Source organism: Temnothorax nylanderi, unplaced genomic scaffold (assembly GCF_030848795.1).
Source record: "Temnothorax nylanderi isolate EJ_2023f unplaced genomic scaffold, tnyl_v1.0 TNYL_tig0049_pilon, whole genome shotgun sequence".
Taxonomy (NCBI): domain Eukaryota; kingdom Metazoa; phylum Arthropoda; class Insecta; order Hymenoptera; family Formicidae; genus Temnothorax; species Temnothorax nylanderi.
This window is the reverse complement of record NW_027249111.1, coordinates 1,067,610-1,089,750: the sequence shown is the minus strand read 5'-3', so window position 1 is coordinate 1,089,750 and position 22,141 is coordinate 1,067,610. Positions and strand designations below refer to the sequence as shown.

The window sequence follows — 22,141 nt, the reverse complement described above, 5'->3', positions numbered from 1 at the left end:
ATAGAGTGCACAAAATCTAAAAAAAATTCTCAAGAATTATTATCATGCGTTATCCGGGCGATTGACTGCAATTGGCCAATGCCGCGAGCGTGTGAAAGGGTTTTAAAATGGTGAAGATATGCTCGAACGGTCTCTATCAGGCAGCAGCAAAAGATCTCATGGAGCGACGTACGCGTCAATGGCGTTTGAAGTTTGAAGACCGTTATTAAAATTCAGCTCGTCAGATTAAACGGCGCTTTCTCTAATATGTATGCTGAATATGCATGCCTAGGTAATTTTACAAGAAGCCGTAGAGATATAATGAATGAATACAATGGCCGTTTATTGACTATCGGCTGTTATACGTCGAGCGAAATATTCGCGATTTAAAGAATTTTTAAATAAGCAGCAAAATTTTAGATCAATAACATAATAGCGGGAGAAATACGCAATCCAGGTAAACGTCGAGTTTTTACTGTTAAATCAGGACGAGGATATGTCGTTCGCCGTGGTATGCGTAGAACGCCAGCAGTAAACCCGCCAGTATTACATGGTAAAGGGTTCGGTAAAACCGGAGGAGTCGAACGTGTGGAAAACCTATAGAATCTTTTTGCCGGAGCGCCGCTCGTTAAGCTCTCTTGAAAACGGATAAAAATTACGGATCCACGGATCTCTAAATTCCTCCCGACGGCAAAAAGCAAAAGCGCCAGAGCCGATTTACGCTCTCGCCACATTCGTAACATTACGAGGTATCATCAGACGTCGCATAATTCGTTAAAAAACGACTTGGACCATTTGTATGTTGGATCGTCATTGTCCTTAAAATAAAAAATAAAAAAAAATTAATTCGATTTGGCTGCAACAAGCTATGGTCGCGGATGAATTGAATTCTTGGAACCTCGGATAATCGCCGGTGTTATAATCGCGGACCAAAGATTTCCAATTGTGAGCGTTTTTAGCGAGTACTAGCCGGTATGACGTGCGGTTGGGAATGAGGGAGCGCGAAGGTGCCGAGGCGAGGGTTCAGTCCGTTCTCCGCGAGAGAGGGGGGAGGGTTTCGGCTGGACGTGGGGACGTAGATAGTGGTTTTGAGAGGGTATGGGTCCGGCGTTAGAGACAATAGTAGGCGGACAAAAGCATGATATACGGCGACCCTCGGAGCAGCGGTATTAAAATCATATTTTTAAGCCCTCCACCTCGGGGTCGCGGGGAGAGCCGTGGGGTACCCTTTCCCTGCCGGTCGGCCGGCCGCCTCTTTTAACCGCCGACCGCCGACCCCTATCCCGCAATCCACGCCGGACCGCGAAATGGCAGAGGACGGGCGCTGTCTTTGCGGCGTGCGGCGTGCGGCGTGCTCGGCATCGCCGGATTTAATTGGATTCGCTGGCCGTAATTAATGCGCCTACCGTCGACTAAGACGGACTGTATTGATTTACTTCCAATATCATCCCTCGTGACAGCCCGGCCGGAGTCTCTCCAGTCATTCCGAGAGAAAATTGCCCATCACGCGAGTCCGTGCGTTCTTATTGGCGGCACGGCTTCTCTCACTCATATTAATATATTTTATTATTAAGTCAGTTACTAAACTATCATTATTTTCTATTAGTATTTTTATATTTTATGATGTATAATTAGAAGCATATATACTTTGTACATTATATACATAAGTCATCCGTTTCTATAAATGTTTCGACATTAATTTTACCCCGGTCTCAACGATGTTTCTTGAACTCGTGGCAAGAGGAATTATGCGACGACAGTTTCTATCCGTGATGTTTTCATAAATCTGCAGTCGTCGCGTCGAGCAGGAAAAAAATAATTTGATGCTCTTGAAACGCTTATGCCCGCGCGTATGCTATCCCGGGTGCACTTCATTAAAACTTTTAAATTTTGCCTCATCCTCATCGTTTCGCAGGGTGACTCACGAAACGGGAGGGTTTCGCTATGCCGTGTGTCGCGTAGCGTTGCGCCGCGCCGCGCCGCGCTAGCATGAATTTGCCGGTCCCTTGAACGTCGTTACGTCAGCCGCGACTCTCGCGTAGTGCTTCTCTGCATAGTTTCTCATGTAAGTGTCTCGCTCTATACGTATTTCTTTCACTCATACCCGCAACTATGCAACTCATGTATCTTGTTGCAAACTATCGCAGTCGTGCGATTATCTATGATATCGCTATGATGGGAGTGCGCGAAGACCTAATCGGTAATTCGACTTTGTTTATACCCCGATCGCTAATCTTGAAACAGAATATATCCGCTCTCGATTTTCGTAGTTGCATATCGCTTGAATTTTTATACGAGGAGTACGAGAAAGCGCCCTTTTCATCCTTGACACATATTCTTTCGCGTTGCCTTTCGCGTTTACGCAAGAAATCGCGCCGTGAATGTGTAAGATGCATAGATATGTAAACTTATCTAATCTGCCGCGATCAATATTAATTGTTTTCTTCCTAGGACTAATTGGGCGAGATCGCTCGATATGACGATCTATATTTAAGGATTAGGGTCCGTGTTATTTCACTTGTGTTAATCTCCTGAGGATCTAAGGGCCGCCCGACGACGTTATTAGGCCCCGGATGACACGAGGGTCGGACGTCTAATCGACCTAGGAATAATGTGTTGCCGGGAACTTGGTCTCCGGCCGAGCTTGCTCCGAGGGATATTCTAATCCGCTTCTGAGAGCTCCTATATACCCGCTTCTCGCAGAATCCAACGGGGAAGAGGAAAGCGAGAGGTGCCAGCATTGCCAGCCGTATGCGCTATGCACATGCCAGCCAGCCCACCACCCTCCGCTTATTCGTCGCGAAGCTCACGCTCGCGCGAGGATAGACGGCGGAGTATAGAAGGTGAAGGAAGGGATGAGAGGGGAGGAAAACGATAATTCGGCTCACTCGGTGCATGCTCGGTGGTTGAGCTCCGAGAACGGAGACTCGAGTCTCGCTCTCGGGGTGAGCAACTGCGGGCGATTTTCTACCTACCTACTCGACTCTTCATCTCCCCTCTTGATATCGCTGTTAGATGGCGACTACCGAAATTCCGCTAATCTCGATTTACGGCACCGCGGCAAATCATATGTGCCTCCGGCAGTTCTCCTGTGTGTCTTCGCGTTATTAGCCGCTATCAACGCTGCCGCGTTTCCGAACCATCGGCTGTAGACGTTGATTGCGCGCGTGGTAAACGGCTTGACATTCCGCAAGCCATTTACTCATCTCGAAGATTTAAAAGACATTTATTACGATCATGTTCGCGTATATGGAAAAAGAACGGTTTTGCTGAAATGTTAAAAATTTTGTTAGATGCATGTAGATCTGAAAATAATTTTGTTGAAAATGGAAATCAAAATAATTCTGTAGGGTGCTCAAGCACATGATAATATGCTGTAAACAGTTTTTACATTCTAACAACCAGTTTGAGCGTCTTACATAATTATTTTGATTTCTCCATTTCGAACAAAATTATTTTCAAATCTGTTCCGAAAAAACCGTTCTTTCCATTCCGTATAGACAGAGAATAGTCGAATGATGAACATGAACTAGCTAGCGTGTTTCTTGCTAAATAATCTGAATAATAAATAGACAATAATAGCGCTTTAACTTTCAAAATACGTAATAATTTTCTGGAAACTTTAAATTGCACGAGCGGTGAACATTTCCTATTTTTTAAAAATATTTTAACATCAAAATTGGCTCGGACATGAATAATCTACATGTGTCATTTAAATCTTGAGTTAAAACAAGGCTTGAAATAAGAATTTTTTTCAAGCCTAGATACTAAATCGTATTTTTAAGTTTGAAGAGAAGAAGGGCGAGAACTGCTCTTTTTCGAGTCTTAAGAGCGATGATACGAGCACGAAAGCCATCCAAATCGTTCAACTATGTCTGGTACTACAAGCATACTCAATAACTATCTGCCGGTGGCGTGTAGAATCCGCGAATTTATCAATTTATCGTGTATTCCTCCCTGGCCGAAGGCTAGATGGGAAGATTGCCTGGAATGTCGCCAGGCGAGCAATCGTTCGTCCAGCTGGAAGGAGAAACTTGCGAGGCGCGCCCGGCGCCTGGAAGCCTTTGTGAAAGAAAGTGGCGAAAAAGAATGCACGGAGGTGGACTTGAGAAAGAAAAAGGAACGTGGACTGTAAGGTGGACAGGAAGAGTGGTGAAAGAAATGGAGAAAGGAAGAAAGGAAGAGAGGAAGAAAGGGAGAAAGAAAGAAAGGAAGGAAGGAAGGAAGGAAGGAAGGAAGGAAGGACAAAGTCTGGCGAAGACCACGAAATATCTGTCAATCGCAAGAGCGGGGAGGACCACGGCGGCGAAGTCGATTTAACGCCCGTTAAGGAAGCAATTCCTTTAAGAAGGACGAGCGTCTCGCCCGCAAGGACAACGTAACCCCGGAGAGATCCTTGACCCTTGCCGGGTCTTACGACCTTTTCTCCACGGGGAATCGCTTCCGTGCCGCCATTATCGGCGGACGAATAGAACATCAATAACCAATTTCGTAAGACTAATATCGCGAAAATTAGTTTTCCCTCCCCGAAAGTCCTCTCCCGCGCGTCCTTCGTATTTCACCGCCGCGCCGCGCCCCGCGCCAGTACCTTTCGTTAAAAGATCATGGTCCCGCTCGATAGCGACGTTCATGGTTTTCTTAATGTCCATTCACGGGTGGCGAACGATCGTGAATCTCCTTTTATCGTCGCGCAGTAGTCGTTTTTCTCCGCATCCCTTCTTTTTTTTAATACTCCACAGATATATCGCGGCGACGTCATTACGTCATTTACGTCGCGTCGGAGCGATGTGGCAAATTTTTTAACTGGCATTCTTCCCGGTTTACAGGAATCTCAACGACTAATTCAGTATTTTTAAACTTCACAAATTACTACACAATGTGTATTTCCTGCTGAAAGAACCGTGATGTCAAACCTCGACGGACTTGTTTCGTCTCGCATTGTATATTACATAAATTCTCCAAGTCCGACGCGCCGCCTAAATTTTATGGAAATTTCACGAGAGCGAGATGGCCGAGATGTCAACAAACGCGTCACGCCCGTGTTGGAGACTTATTGTTAGCTACGATCGCGTCAAGTTTCGCGGTATTACGTCACTCGAGGAGATGGCCCATCAAAAGCGGCGATGGCTCATAAACCGTCGACGATGCGTCGGCGTCGCGTCGCGCGTCGGCGCGAATCCCGTCGGGATGCAAATTTCATGGGTTTTTCCAATGGCGTTGATGAATAAGGAATCGTGAGGTCGCGCGCCGTATGCAAGTAACAAAATGAAGTACGGAAGGGAAGAGTGGCGTAAAGACCTCGTTGGAAAACTAGGTTTCATCAAGCCCTGGTCCCCTTTTCTCTCAGCCCTTCTCGCTCTTTCCCCTCTTTCTCTCCCTTTCTCGTGTCGCAATCTCGACTCCTTTATGTATATACATTCGCTCTTATCAGAACGTGCGCTTGTAGGGAATGGCCGACACCGGAGAAGGCCCGAAACAGAATTTTGCGTACCAAAGTTGACGGAGCACCCGCCATGCATTATTCCACCCGGTCCTTTGTGCGCGCGTCGTGCCGTCCGCCGTCGTGCCGTATCTGTTACGTGTTCTCGGTTCTCGCACTTTTTCATCGTTTTCTTTGTTGCTGTCGAATGTCGATGGCTGCCGCTCAGTAAGGAAATCGACTGGCGCATCCACACATGCACCCTGCCTACTCCCCCCCCCTCTCTATCACTCTGTTAACGAAAATTGCATTTAAGCAACTTTGTCTAAATAATTAACTTAGAATTAATAGTATATACATATAAATATATTACTGTATACTATAAATGTAAAATAAATAATGGGATAATTATGCAGTCGGTATATTGAGCGAGTGACGTGTCACGAACAAAAGCTAATCAATTTTAATAAATGTCACTCGTCCATATGTCACCGGATAAATTTGCAGTATAACAGACGCTCGTTGAAGCTATTAATTCGTTGAGCATCAACATGAAATGTGCCCGTATGTTAATTTGTCATTATTTTCAATGTCTAATCGGTGTAATCACGTAACAAATTAGACCTTAGAGTTTGTTAAGAGTCTTCTTCTTGTTTTTAGCCTGTACCTCTGTACCTAATTTCTCATTTACAAAGGTTTTCCAGAAGAACTGAGAGAAACGATTGGATGCCTCGCGATTCGCGACATAGAATCGGCAACTTTGACTCGTCGTGCGAAGATTACGAAACAACATGAAGAGAGGGACGAAGTTCGTCGTACAGACCATTAATCTGTCCAATCCGAAAACATGCATAAAGCCGAAGGTTCAGAGACTCGTTAGTGCGGATGCAGATTCCTCCTCCGATCCTAATCGCGCGAGCGATTACCGGACCCTTAGACCGGTGGCGGTTAAAGTTTGCTCGTGGAAAGATGCGCAGAGCAAGTGCCCGCCAAAGGTGAGAAAAGATTATTTAAGTTCAATTAGTTCTGGAATCGCAAACACATCTGACTGTAAGAAGCATTATGCGTAAATATTCATACACTAATACGTCATGAAATGTTTGAATCAAACTTGGAGATAAAAAAAAAGTATCGGCGCATATACATAAAAATGTTGCCGAAACGTTAAAACGTCTGACACATAAAAATACCGCGATAGAAAGAGGAGAGTGCGAGCGATGTCTAAATCTTTGGCACGACATCATAGATACTTTATGCCCTATGCCCTATGCCCTATGCCATACATTACACGCAAATCGCGAGGCATCCAATTCTCGGTTAAATCACGTGGCTTGTCGCTGTGTCGGAGCGTTCACTTGGCTCTCGCGCGATATTGACACGCTGCGTAACCGGCGTAACGAGATGATGGTGTTCGAGCACCTATACGGAATTGGTTAGTCGATACGTAGTTGCGTTTACCTGGAATTAGCTCGACAGTCGGTGTACCCTAACTATAGCGATGGGTCTCTAATGGAGGAGAGCGGTCCGAGTCTCTGTAACTGTTACAGGACATTATCGAGATCTTGGAACAGGAAGTCGAGCACAAGAGATGAATAACGCGGAATAGCAGAAGACGTGGCATATTTATTTCCGTAATTCCGTGATACTTTGATTTTAGAAATATATCGCAATCTAAACGGTGTTACCCGCGTAATTAAAACAGATAATAAATAATGAGTCTTAATTAATGTGTCTAATTGTCTCAAATATTTATGGTTCTTTATATCAAAATTTAATTAACTTTATTACATCACTTTACTTATACTTATAGTATTATTTGATATGCATAATTATTTAAATAAATAAAGATTAAATCCAGAAATTCTGAAATGTCTGATGTGATGATGAAATTTGGGTCAGATATATCTATAATGATGCTAAACTATTTGTACATCGTCTTTATTCATGCAGTTCTGCGAAACTCCTCAGGAGCCTCCGCCACTTTCGACCAACGCAATACTTTGCAGAGTTGCGGCGTTTTTTATAAAAGGCGCTATCGTTGCTGCTCTTATCTGTTGGACTTGTTCGGAGGGTCTTTGGGGCGACAGCACCGAAACGGAAGATCTATATTGCAGAATGACGGGCGTAATTTTTCCCGATCGGCCGGTAAATAAATGTTAAATACAAGCGTTAAAAGAATTGCATGGGTGGATTTCGCTTACGGGTTACGGCTTACGGTTTACGTTGATACGTTATCTTTCGTATCTTTCGCGTAGATCCGCTTGCCGCATCTCGAGGGAATAAAATACTCCGTGTTCGAGACGTACAATCACATGCTGGTGAAAGGCATGGATATTATCGTCAGCGTGCCGCGCGAGGTGCATCGAAAACTGCAAGGTCTCTTACTGCCGTGCGACACAACGAAGGAAACGGAGAGGACGCAAGCGAAACGGAACTCTGACGAGAATTCCGCGGAAATGTAATGTCGCAAATTGTGCGTATCAAAATCCGAGATACCGCGTTGCAATGGATATATACATGTACACGATATTTTTCTTTCAAAAAGTTAGTACAAAATCTTTTAGTCATCTTGATATTGCGCGGAATTTGAGTGAGAGCGTGAATTATTGTGAGATTAAAAATTCCTGTAGCGTTAACATGCGAATAAACGCACTTAATTTGCCATGGCCTTTGTGCAGGCCAATGAAGATATTCTAACGTGTCCTTTTCTTTCTTAGTTTTTACATACATACGTGGTGCTCGGTAACCGCGAATATATATGAGACATACAGGATTAAAATTCTGCGCGACATCTTTTCCATTTTTTTCCTCCTCGCGATGCTCAAGGGCTCAAGGGCACACGAGGGAGCTGGCAAGGTGTGCATATCAAGCGATTTTTATGGCCTGCCTATGTATCGTTGTAAAATCTTGGATAAAATCTTAGAAGCCGAGATAAAAATTCGCATTTTCATTACATGCATCTTCACGTATCACGTATCCTTCCGCGTTCCGCCGCGCCGCAATGTCTTAGAGCGTTAATGTTACACCATGTACCTACATGTCGCGAGATATGCGACACCCTGCACCACGCCTGCACGTATGATGTACGAGCTGTTAATGAGAGAATACTTTACGAGTTGGATTCGCTCGGTCGAATCGCGCGACGCATCCGCTTTCGCAACTCATAAAGACACCTAGATCTAAAGAAAGGAAAAAACTTACGTGTGAGACCAGGCTTCCTCGGGCATACAGGGCATACCGCGAATCTCTCAAAGCCGCCGCTCCGCTGTGAACTGTGAACTATGAGCTGTGACTCCTCACGCGCCGAGTATTCCTTTTTCGTCGAACTGGAAGAAAGTTTCGGCCCTCATTTTTCAGGCGCGTCTATCTCCTTTTTGCGGCACGTGAGCGTCGTTTGTCAGGGCACCTATTTTACTTTATAAGCGCGCCTTGTTTTCGTGCGCGGGCGGCGGTTGAGTTTGTATATCGCGTCGTTGCGCGTGGAAAGGTAATACCAGCAAGACCACTTGACCAGGTATCGCGGCTTAAATGAACACGCCGGAGGGGATTCGGACAATTAAACAGTTTATTCAGATCAAAACATGGTGTAGTATATACATACGAGTTAGTTAAACGATATCGGGTCGGGGTTGACGGATAAGGGAGGAAGGGGGCAAGGGAGGGTTTCGAGGGTTGATGTGTCTGATATGAAATCACCTATACAGTGAACTTGAGGTTCGGGCTTACGACCGCCGATCGATTACATGGACTCTCTCGCGTCGTTACGTACAGTTGATTATGTACAGTCACATTACTCGCTACTGTTACTTTTCTTCTTTTTTGTTCTCTCCTTCGCGCTTGATTGTTGGGTCACGTCAACCGAGAACGTGACTTTCGGTATCTACTTTCGGGCGATCCTTCTCGCAACACGCTCGCTGAATAAGATCCTTGCGCATGTGTGTGAAAAAGATTGATATATCTCCGACATTCTCCACTTTTACAAAATGAATACGAGCAGTAGTACTTTGTCTTATTCTAACTCTCTCGGTCTGCTTTAATGCGTCACCTCCATCATCTCTCTCTCTCTCTCTCTCTCTCTCTCTCTCTCTCTCTCTCTCTCTCTCTCTCTCTCTCTCTCTCTCTCTCTCTCTCCTCTCTCTCTCTCTCTCTCTCTCTCTCTCTCTCTCTCTCTCTCTCTCTCTCTCTCTCACACACACACATTCATAAACTTGGAACAAATTCGCGTGGACGTAAAAGATATGTGCCGTTGGATTGACCGCTCTCGATAATTCTTCGACGATCATTAGATAACGATTGCTACCCAGACAGCACGTATGTCTAAAAGACATCTAAAAGAGATTTAAACGCGTCGAAAAGATATCTTTTAGATATGCGTGCTGTATGGATAGATTCAAGGGATTGTCACAAACTGGTTAAGAAAAAGATTACGTAAAAAGTTCAGCACCAGTTATTAAAATCTTCAAAATTATCGAACGCCTAGAAAATAAAAAAAAAACAGGATTCTTTGTTTTCTTGAAAAGGAAGAACAATTGTGCGACAGAGAAATAACGAAGCTACGTTTTATTCGCAATAAAAGTGTTGAGAGAATTAACAAATTTATCTTTCAACGTCTATATGACGTACGGTGGGCAGTGAATTTAAAAGATCTCGGTGGAGCGCGTTGTCGAGCGTTTTCGTGTCAAACGTAAACGCCGATGTAAACAATTCCCACAATTCCGCCCTCGCGCAGGCAGGGCGACGGAAAGTTAAACGAGACGCTCGACAAGTCGTTTCGCCCAACTTATCTCTTCCTCTTGAAAACGTGAACGTCGTCAATCTATCGTTAGACTCTCCCGTGATAATATATACAGCGATACATTAGCTAACGAGCAACCATCGTATTTGACCATTATCTCTTTATACACATCGAAACACACGGACTCGACGATTGATTCGACGTTATTCGCTTCCTGTATTCCGAAACCGACTATTTCGCGTCGCCGACGCGACACTCGTTATTCATTCTTCGGTCCGTCACTCTCTTCCTCTCTCCTTTTTTCTTTTTTCTTTTTTGTTTTCTTTTTACACATTACGAGTCTATCGATCATCCGAAGCGAGCGCAAACTTTTCCACAAGTAAAGTTCGCGTTATATCGTTTCCATTAGGGATACGCTTTTCGTCGATTCGTTAGTTCCATTCTCGCCGTAGAAGTTTCACGACTTCGTCGCGAAGTGTCACGTGGAAGACCAGTTTTTGCAAAACCTTACAAAGTGAAGCTCTTTTCGCGCGCGAGAACGCATAGAATGTCGCGAATGCTACGGCGTGTCTCTTTCAATTTCTCTCTCTCTCTCTCTCTCTCTCTCTCTCTCTCTCGCTCTCTCTCGTCGCGAATCGAACGCGAATAACGATTTGAAGGATCCATTAAAACTATGTATATATTTACACATACGCATATACATACGCACGCACACACACACACACACACGCACACCCCGGTGAGAATGCTTTTTAGAACGTGTTTGAGAGTGTTCGAGTCTCGTAATGGCAGTATTTTTCATCATTCAGTGGGCATACAGAAAACTCATATCAGCGGTAGAAAAATTTATAAATGCTCTATCACAATTACCAATAGAGTGTAATGTGCGCCTAGTCTTGTTTCCGTAAGAATCGTTTTCACTTTGTACGTTACGCGGCTCGGCGTCGTTCGGTTTTTCATCTCTCTCGAGATGGGACAAGAGGGTTGCCTCTTCTTTCAACTGCCCGTTAATTTATTTCTTCCTATTCGAGATCGTAAAAATTAAACTGCAGTGAGACTACGCGATCGATGCGATCTCAAAATTCGATATGTAGACGCGTTCGATATGTAGACAATTCACGAGCGCTTTACTTTCATCTAAGGGATTTTCTTGAATTTTAATATATCGTTATCGTTATTCACATCCGCAATATCGCGCGAACGTAAATATCATCGACCGCATTCGCTCGGTATTATCGGTACCGCGATGTGTGAAAGTTGTGCCCAAAAATATCGAATTCGGAGAATTTAAACAGGATATCGACGCCCGCCTCGTTTCCCATCCCCTTCCTCTCGCTTTATCGCGATATCGGAGCTGATCGTTCAACCTTAAAACCGCATTTCACGCCTTCAAACTACACGCCAAAGTGGCATCGAGCATTCCCTTTCTTCTTTTCAGTCCGCGTTTCCCTCCCGCCCTCCTCTCACCCTCCTCTCGACTTCTTCTCGGTTCCTCCTCTATCCCCGGTATATTTTCGCGCGGTTCCTCCATTCGTCTTCATTCGAGCCATCGGAAAAGGGGTTCGTTCGAGAGCCTTTTATCTTTCCTCGTCTTTCACGGCCTGATGCTTCCGGACCAACGTTTCGTTGGTATAGGGATTCGGATTTATTTAGGGACGTCGCGTCGCGAGATGCTAGCGGTTTCGCGGTTTCACGGGAAGATATATATAAGAAATACAAGAAAAAGAAGACGAGGGGAATAATAACGAACGAAGGATCGAACAAACGATTAATGCGGCCGGAGAAAAATTATCCGAGGCCAAAAACATTTAACGAAATAAATGTACTTAATTGGCTGGAAATGAAAAGAAGAGAAAAAAGTACAATTATTTTTGCACCGTACATGAAATAAAAATTGATTCTGTTGGAGAAAATTCCAAAAGTGGGGTTGGAATAAAAGAGTTGGATTTTGATGTTCTTCCGTCGAGATGCTTCTCGAAAACGTATTTTAAATTCGGTATTCAATCCGAGCAGCTCTCGTTCGAACAACTCGCGATTCGATTTTCCGTTCTCTCTTTATGGTCCGCGATCCGCGACCGCCATAAAGGAGAGAAGCGAACTTGGAGAAATATTCGAGAAGACACACCGTCGAAGATCATCCCGGTTTGGAACAAAAAGGAGGGCAAAGACGGTTAAGTCGACGACCGAAAACAGAATGTTAGAACTTCGCAATACCTGCCGAGGCGGGGTGAAGAAACTTGGACGAGTTTTCGGTTAACTTCTCCGCATACTTCAGCCCCTTTCTCCCGCTCCCCGAGGGAGAAACTGGCGCGGCGATCGTGTTTCGGAAACAATCGCGACGGACGGTGTCTCTCTTAATTTCGCGGACGTGGACTCGGGACTCGCTACTGCTCGCTACTATGCCCGATACCGCGAGAACTCGCCCTTCCGTTGCCGTCGCGCGTCGCCTCGAATCGGAAAATCGGATCGGGCGGCACCGGACTGATCGGACTCGAGCGAAATCAATTGTTCGCCAGACATAATGTCGATCCCCGACCCCGACACGTAACGTATCCCGGGCGTCCAGGGCATCCTATCGCCCGGGATCGATCGCTCCAACTACCCCGCTATAGCGAGTCCTTTCCTCGTTTCGCCGAACGAGTCGATCGCGCTGGAGATCGTTAGCAAACACGTTAAAGCTAACAGGCGGCTGTCACGAAAACGGACAACGCAAACGCTTCCTCGGGAAGCGGGACCTCGAAATCGTTCTTAGATACGCGACGAGTACTCTCGAGCACGTTCGAGCCTCGCCTCTCGCTGGGATCTCGTGCCGGCCTCCGATCTCCGATCGCGCCGCACGCGGTTTAGTCGTTTATTCTTGATCGCTGTCGGGACGGCGACGACGACGACGACGGCGACGACGATGGTACCCCATGTCAGCTGCGGACGAGTCGAGCTTCTAGACGCAGCTTTCCGGCAGCCTGTTCGCCATCAGTCTTCGTTTGATCGCCTCGCCGTCGAGGCATTCGCCGGCCACGACGACACCCTGTCCGCCGCCCACGACGACGCCTTGGGCGCCACCGATTACGACGCCCTGGCCGGCACCCACCATCACCCCCGTCACCGGCATCCCCGGCATCCCCGGCAGGCTCGGTATCGTGCTCCTCGACGGTAACCTCAGCTCGGTCGGCCTCCCCGTGAACTTGTGGCAGAGCTCGTCTATGCTTGGCGTAGGTCCGGGCGTGACCCAGTGTCCCGGGGGATAACCGCCTGGATAACTCGGTGGGCTAACCTCCACGAGGTTACCCTCTACAACACCGAAGCAGACGGGGTTCTCTGTTGGGAGCTGCAAGTCGAGTGCGTTATGGGGTGGAAACGCGGAGAATAAGTTGCGCTCGGGGGTGCGCTCCTCTTTCTCTCGCCCGCCCTCGCGGTTCCTTATTCTTCGCCGATTCTTTATTTTAGGTCACGCGGCAAGGATAAAAGTTATCTTTAATGATAAAACGTTTGGCGAACAGAGCGATATTTCATGCTTCTTTAAACTTTTTCATCAACTCTTTTAATGTGCTATCCTTGTGTAAAAATAAAAGCAGATACTCGAAAAATACTATAGATTCTTGGAAAGACGATTCTATTCATCTTAATTTTGAAAATGGCAATTTAAATGTTTTTCCTTTTATTTTTGAACAAACTTTCATGCACTTTAGAAAGTACGGTTACTGGTTAAAACCGTGGTTAAAAGGATTAAACAAAAATCTTCCTTTAATTAAGTTTGATTAAACATGTAACTTTTGAAATTTCAAAGTTAAATAAATACGGAATAGTTTATAGAATATAAAATAAGTAAAAGCAGTATACGGAAATTACAATCTTAATTTTTCTACATTGAATTAGAAATCTAGAATTTTTGTAAAGAAATGCTAAACGCGTCTACGAACATCTTGTAGGAAGATGAACAAATTTTTTCTAAGAGAGAGAATAAAATCTAATTAAGAATCCCCCAGATGGGTATGATACAGTTTTGGTATAATCACTTTGTTTCCTTTATATTACAATTATGTATTATGAAGACAATTGCAACGAGCAAGATGTATCGATAAAATATTTACATATTTACAGTTCACAAGTCTTGGGCTAATTCCAAGTTTGAAGGAGGCACGTGCCATCCTTCCCGTTCATACAAATGGTCTACAATCTACGTCAACAAACGATCGTAATCGGATTCGCGCAGAGGCTGTTTAGCGGGTATCGGCTTCGAAGAGTCTTACCGAACTTGTTCGGGATCACGTCGGGATCAGTCTCCACGGTCTGCTGAGAATTCTGCAAGGGGTATTGTTGGGGCGGTAACTCGCTGAGTTCCGCCGGTTTCTCGTGCCGCGGTTTTGCTACGCGCTCCCGACGTACTCTGACCACCACTACCAGGATGATGAGCACCAGAGTCACCAGGGCGCCAACCACGACGCCTATCAGCGGCGACAACACGATGCCGGCGTCCTGACCTGCAACGATAAGGCGACTTTTACCTTCATGTGTTACGAGCTCAATCAAAGATCGCTTAAAACTTATTTGCTCATTAAATTGCTTCATCAATTATTCAGTTAAGTGGATACGGCTAGTAATCTATAAATAACATATTCAGAAACGATTTAGAAAGATTATTTTTCACTCGTCCAAATCCGCAGCAACCGATCACTCAATCGCACGAATAAAATAAAATAAAATAAAATAAATTTCTTATAAATTGTGAGGCGTTAAATGTACATTAATTACTTCTTGCCTTTCTTAATTCCAGAAAAATATCTTCAACACGCTATTCCTATCGGTCTATTATATAATAAGTGTTGCACATCATGCTTGTATTTTCTTCTTTATACTAAAAATTTTTTTCTACTACGATCCAGACGCGATGTTGAATATTTAATTAAATCGAAATCATAAGGATTGCGAGAAAAGAATTACTGCTACTTGTTGTTAAGCCCACAGCGGTCGAAGAATAAAATTAATGTGCGCATAATCTTCCGAGGAAGAGGATTATAACCACACTGTGTCACAATAAAGAGAAGACGTTGCTTCCACCCTCTCCTATGCTACTTATGAGTCTCTTCATTTTTTTCATGTTCTCCTTCTCTTCCTACAAGTCAGTTTTGCTATATGCGTAAACAAACACCGACTGACGCGACGTCGCCGCGCCGTAGAGAAAACATTTTATATTCTTCAATGTCGGGATTACATCTGGTAGGCGGTATTTTTTTGCCGTCACGTACATGATGGGTTTTACCAGCATTCAGTATTTTCGAATCGTTCCTAGAATCTCAAGTAGTAATGGCAATGTGCGCGCAGCATCCGGCATAGATTCCGCGAGATACGCCGCCCTGATGATTAAAAATCACTTGCAATATAGATGCGAGCCCAGTCATGTAATATTCATTTATATCCATGTCACGCATCAGGACAAATAATTATTTAATCTTTAAACACGAAATGTTGTCTCGTGTCAAAATAAGTTCACAAATTATTATTTTGTCAGTTAAAAAAAAAACGAGTTTTCGAATATATGAAAACGAACAGGCCTAATTATAAAATTTACGTAATATATATTTTTTATTTATGTATTCTGATTCTTCAATTTTTTTGTATTACTCAAACATTCAAAATTATAAATAAAATTCTATCTTAAATTCCAGTGCCAATTATAGAGCCTTTGAAGTGGGTTAAACGCATTAGAATAAAAACATGCGACGCTCCTCCACCTTTGTCTTACAAAATTTTGCGTGCCGAGGTAGACGCGCGATGACACCAGAGGTTTGCTCTATGGTTTAGCGCGTCATGTCGAAATTATTTCTCACGATCGTGCACGATCACCGCACGGTATGAGAAATCTTGCAGCATTGTTTTTCGCTTTCAGAGCTCCGCGCCGCCCGCACTGCCCGCGCCGCCATACGTCGGGTTCAAGCTTCTCGCTCCCGTTCGCGCACACGTGATAGCGTCCCGCTTGATAGCGCCGGCAGGGCGTGGGACCGCGCCTGCTGTTTTTGTCGGATAATTAACAAAACTGCTTTCTTGCATCGTTCTGAGTTGAGATCAGGTGGGCTGGTGTGCGAAGCGGAGCTGCGAGCTATAAGGTAGGTAGGTAGGTAAGGGGGTAAGGGGGCGCGAAAGAGCGCATACCGCTCGCTTGCTTTAATCTTTAAATTTTCGCCAACTTATTTACGTCGATTAAGCCAACTTCCGTCTCGCGAAGGCAGATGCACGCTTATATCGTAGGCTTGAATCACGTTGATATCGTTTAGTGTATCGTTCCACCATTAGAAAATATATAGTCGGTTTGAATATTACTATTTATCATTTACCTGGCTGTTCTTTTAATGTGATTATCATTACAATATTTCTACGTCAAGATATTTTTTTAGCGCACAGATTTTACATTTTCTTTTGTCGGGATTGCACGCGGGTGGTGAGAGCCTGGCGAAAGTAGAGACGTTAGTATAGCGTGTTTTACAAAGGACATTAATTATTATACAAACAGTGAAAAGATTCGGTAAGAATATTAAATAATTTTATTTGCTGAAAATAATGAATCTGTAAATTATTTCGCTATAATATGAAACTGTCTCGTGTTGCCACAAGGAAATGTATTTTGTTATTTACTAAGAGTAGACTCCGTTTTGCTTTAGCAGCAAATTTGTGTTTCTGCAGACAAATTTGCTCAGCGAGATTCTTCAACGAGACAAACCGTAATGTTAAATAATTAATTATGGCGGTTAGCTAACAATAAGATTGATTGCTTTCAAATCGAATAGTATAGCTACAGTTCTCTCGCAACAAAAAACCCTTCCTTTTTTCCCGTTATGCTCCACGTAGATGACGTATAAGAGAAATGGCATCGTGACAATCGGATCGGCCGTCTGAGCCGTCTCGTCTGTGTGGCGTGCGGCAACTCTCGCCGTAATACAGGCATATTTACACGTGTAAATGCATTAAAGCGCACGCTTGTGGCCGCGCGTCCGCGTGTGTGTGTGTGTGTACGTGTGAGGTATTTTGTCGGCGCGTGGTGCGCGTGGTGCGCGGTAATGCCCGTAAAACCCTGGGTTTAATCAGCCGGCAGCCTAGGGTACACACCACTGTGACCGAGCCCGTAACCCGAGGAACGTTCTGCGCCACGCGGCGGTATTATGCCGGGCATGTTATCGGGCCGTAAATGAGTTCCACGCCGAGGAACTCGGCAACGCGCGACGCCGCGCGCCGCGCGCCGCGGCCCGCACCGTTCCAGCCGAATGCCGGAATTGTGACGAGCGAGTGGCGAGCTTAAGAAATTCGTAAACGCACGTCGCTGCATCTCACAGGCGACCGTTTATAGATTGTCGTTTTACGCGTTGCATATCTCGATTGCGTGCATGCCGTTGCGCGACTCGCGAGTGCGGATAGATTTTCCGTTCCGGAAACGCGTGCGTATATCAGGGAGATTCGCGGAAAGCCGCCAGGTATAGTCACGTCAGAACGGCGAGCTGAATTTCTTCCCGAGGGACCCTTCTGCGGTGCTTAAAATAAAAAAAAAGCTAAACAACGTTGCACGCCCTGGGACTATTAGCATAGCTTGGCGCATACATGATTACGCGCTGTTGCGTTTTAAAAAAGTATCTCTCGTCGTATTTCGCATTGAAAGATTTTTTGTGAGAGCAAATGTATCCTGTTTGTAATAAATTTGCGATTTTTAATTTTATTTCTTATGTGTACTAAATGGCGCGATATTACTTATATTTAGAGTTCTGCGAATTGAACTTAAATTAAAAAGCATCGAGGAATTACCGAGGAAAAAAAGACATTCACGAATGTAAAATCTGAGTTTAGTATAAAGTTCTTATGCTATTATATAAATGTCTTAGCTAACTTTTTTCGCGACATCTCGCGCTTTTCAGTTAATCATAATCGCAAAGGCTATCCTTCTAACCGCGCGCGCGCGCGCGCGGGGACGAAAAATAGTCACGCCGCGCACCGTTTTGCGCGGGCTGATGATGCGAATATCGCATTCGACGCATAGTCGTTTTCATTTTTCGTGTAATTGGCCACGGCTTCGACTAGACTGTAAAGGAAGATTTATGGAAGTCGCAGCAGCACGTACAGCGAGCATGTCACGTGTGAGCACACATAAGCGACACGGAGTCCTATTGCAACGAGCTTAAGAAACTCTCGTAAATTCATCCAGCTCTGGATGAACTGCAGTAAGGCTTTTGACAATTTAGTTGAAGAAGATTTATAATGCCGGAGTATCGCGCGCTACTTTGACGGCTTAAGCTTTTAAATATTTCATTTATTTCTCCATCATTTTTCGACCGCGATACGATTCGCTGTCTCGTTTTAATACACCTCGAGTTTCAATTACGTCATTTCGCTATGTCATTTTGTTCCCTGTTCAAGCTTCTTTTACTATCACACCTATCGAGAACGCAAAAATATTGTGATTTGAAATTTAATTTAAATTGTCGAATGTTCCACATTTGTTAAGGCTTGTATTGGTCTTGCGCTCTGCTCGCGATGCCTCGCGTGCGAGCGTGTGTGTTTTTCAGATCGATGGGTAATTTTTCAATTTATTATTACTTCTATGGAACTTGGGCTCGATGGGGAATAGCTACAGTTAGCGATCGTATACAACCCTAAGCCTCCGATACTGTCTCGTAAAAGTTGCAATGGAAGTTTAATCGAGTTCTACGCGGAGAAACGTCTGGTGCCAGGGTAGTAAAGATAAACCGGTCCTTATATCGTCGATCCTTGAGAAAGGACTAACGGGATTCTCGAAGAGGGAGGGAGAGGGAGAGAGAGATCGCATATCCTAGCGGGTTCCCGAATCCCAAGTTCATCGAAGTTTAGATCACTAATCGGACTTGCAGTAGGGTCAGGAATGGAATCTAACCACTTGGATTATTTGGAAAAAATATCCCTCTCGACGCAGATAGGGAGAACTTGAAAAAAAAGAGGAAAATTCCGATCGTCCAATCCGAAATGTTGCGAAAGTTTGTCTATCTGTCAGGAACGCCGGAAACTTTTCTTGTATTTTTGATGGATCGTTATCTCTGTCGCTTATTTCTGCGAGATTTTAGGAAGATATGTATCTACTAACACAATATCTTTGACATCAATTAATTTTGTTATCTGACGCGGCAGGTAATCAAATGGCGGGTGATCAATCTCAATTATGTATTTCGTTATGTTTTGGCATGGATCGGAATTACGGTAAAAACTTGTTCCAAAGAATGAATAATTGCGTTACAAACTTTTGGTATGTGTTGAATTATTAGCTGTTGCCCGAAGATTTTGTTATTTTGGAAAGATGGTATATCAATAGCTATTTTGGACCAAGAAAATGACTTTGTGAGTCGTGTCGTGAGTAATCTGAATTTTATTTAATTTTAATTAAATTAGTAAGAGTAACTCAGGATGAATCTTACCGGGGAGCGGTATGCTCGGCAGGGTTAGGGAAGATCGTCTTTAAGGGGAAGAGTTACAGCACGTAACGGTGGCGTCTGCGTCAGAGGTAAGACGAAGCTCGGAGGTCATGGTGGCCGGTTAAGTCACCAAGAAGCCAGGCTTAGCCGGCGCCCAAATCCAAGTTTGGCTCACCTGGATTAATTCCAACGTAGGGTCGACCCCAAATCGCTGTTACGCTGCCTTTCCCCCGCTTTCAGCTAAAGCGACTTAGAGTCTCTCCCCGCTTTCAATTAATGAAACGTTCACGCGGCTCACCTCCCGTCGCGGCGTCGCTCCGTCACCATGGATCATTTCTCGAACGAATTTCTGAACCTCATTGTGGAAAACCTCATCAAGAACCGAAGCTAATGTAAGCTTTTGGGGCTTTTAATGTAAACTGGCCTAGCACGTTCCACACAATTATTAACCACCAATATAATATTGTAATTTCATTATAATTTTATCGCTATTTTAGAAAGAGTTTGATTCCGAAATGTCATAAATCGATTTCTGATCTAGTACGATTTCCTTTTCTTATTCGGTCATTTTGAATCTTTATAATACCATTATGATACATTCTGTAAAAAGACTTTCCTTCTGACAGCATACCACGTACGGAATGCATTAATCAGTCATCACGTGCAATAATCAGTCATCACAGGATAGTGAACTTGGAGACTAAATGCGGGAATACGGTAGCAAATCAGCCGATTAGTGTTAATCGCTTAAGAAGCTCGTGCTAAGTCAACAAAGCTACTCGAACATCAGGAAACCTTTGTTCCGGATCATCTATCATCGGCGTGCGCTCCCATCAAAGCTAACGAAGGATGATGAAGAGACGGCCGGTAGGTTGATGGTCGGTAAGTTGGATCGTCTTTGACGCAATTAGTCGACATCGCGCTGGGAATGCACAATTTCGAAGACGCGAGATGCTTATGAAAATTTCAGGAAGCAGGAAACGTATTCTACGTCGGACTTATTAAAAAGTTATCTTAGATATCGTCATTGCACTCAATCGCGAATATTAATAAAAGAACATGTCATTCTGTACGCATAAGAAGGGTGAAAATATTTTAGATAACTATTATCCACACTAAATTATGGAATTAACACATGGTGGTTTCGACATGCAATGTTCTTCTAATTGCAATCAGCAGATCCGGCAAATTCGGAGAGATCATCGTAGATCTTTTCTTCGTACGTGCGTATTATACGTATTACGTAATATACGTATACGCGTATACAAGTACGCTTGATGGTGCGTGTCGAGGCGAAATCGGACAGCAATTACCACCGCAATCCCGCCATACGGAGTGGATTGGCTCCCGGTCTGGCTTGCACAGTCGAGATGAAAGGACCAAGTTCTGCGGCAAGGCATGGCCACAGATCTTGAGCAGCCTGTCCGTAATAAATGCTCATGACAGAAGGAGGGGCAGCTTCGCAGAGGGTTTCGGCTTTCGATCGTCGACGACTGGGAAGATTTCGAAGTCGGCGAGTTCTAATCTCAATTGTTGTAGGAAGCGTCGCGTCCCGTCGCGTCGCGTCGCGTGGCATCGACGTCGATGGTACCCTTTATCTGATACGACCGTACCTCTACGAGACCTCTGCTTGATGCCGCTGTAATTCGAATACCCGCGGGCTCGTTTCGACCGAATTAACTCGGCGGATCGTCCGAATCAATCCTCCCATCCTCCGTAGCACGCCGCACGATGTAAGCCGCACAGATCGCGTTTGTACTCGCAATTGTTCGTTGTTTAATTGACGAGCTTTAATTCGGCACAAGGATAGCACTTTTTTAATAATTGTCTTCCGTAGATAAAGCGGTAGGATAATAAATCTACCCTGCAAATTCCTTCAAGTTAAAAGAGAAAAAAGGAAAGAAACGGTGCGTACTCCCGGACTAAGGTAATTACGTATAAATCGGTTATAAATGTCACGATATTTATAATTCTGAGTACAAAGGACGGTGTTCATTATAGACGAAAACGTTATTAGTCTATGTGCGCGCATGATGAATCGCGCTTTTAATTTTCAAAGTAATTAAAAATTTTCACAGCGTTCGCTGTAAATTAGATATAGTTTTGTAACATGGAATATACATTCGTTTGTGAAATTTTCGACTCAAAATTTGAAGAAGGTTAGTGCATTATTTTAAGAAGGTACCTAAATTGAATTGTGATCCAGTGATCATTCCTGATACATTATTAGAGTAGGAATTCATTTGTGATACTTCTTTTTTTTTTTTTTAAGAGTTACATCTGAAGAACCAGGTTTCGGAGTTTATATATTGCACAACTTTCGTCTTATAAGTATAACTACGTTCAATTCTAAAGTCTGTACGAGAAACAGGAAAGAAATAAATATCGCCGCACGAGCGACTAGCAATCCCTCGAACAATCTTCTTTCCGTCAAGCGCAAACTGCTAGTTAAAATTCGCGCAGGTCTTCGAGCGACAGTTTCGCAAACATCTCGGACGAGAATTGTTGTCGTGAGAGGTTGACGACGGCGTATAACAAGTAACTGCAAAGCCGAAGAAATTTGATCGTTACACGTTGCTCGTTCGTTTT

General features: G+C 44.2%; 2 protein-coding genes across 2 annotated transcripts in view; one reads left to right on the top strand and one right to left on the bottom strand.

Annotated features, from left to right (window-relative positions):
- The first annotated feature begins 5,934 nt into the window (after nucleotides 1-5,934).
- On the top strand, nucleotides 5,935-7,604 carry LOC139772476 (uncharacterized). Its single transcript, XM_071706205.1, has 2 exons — nucleotides 5,935-6,393; nucleotides 7,349-7,604. The coding sequence occupies exons 1-2, from the start codon at nucleotides 6,190-6,192 to the stop codon at nucleotides 7,556-7,558; spliced, it is 414 nt and encodes a 137-aa protein (XP_071562306.1). The 5' UTR covers nucleotides 5,935-6,189; the 3' UTR covers nucleotides 7,559-7,604.
- Nucleotides 7,605-9,570: 1,966 nt separating this feature from the next.
- The window catches only part of LOC139772434 (kin of IRRE-like protein 1), a 346,418-nt gene continuing 333,847 nt past the window's right edge, over nucleotides 9,571-22,141 (bottom strand). The window contains exons 13-14 of the mRNA XM_071706124.1: nucleotides 14,381-14,611; nucleotides 9,571-13,421 (exon numbers count right to left, since the gene is read on the bottom strand). Coding sequence (XP_071562225.1) covers nucleotides 13,072-13,421; nucleotides 14,381-14,611 — 581 coding nt within the window. The 3' untranslated portion in view covers nucleotides 9,571-13,071. The remainder of the gene's footprint in view (nucleotides 13,422-14,380; nucleotides 14,612-22,141) is intronic.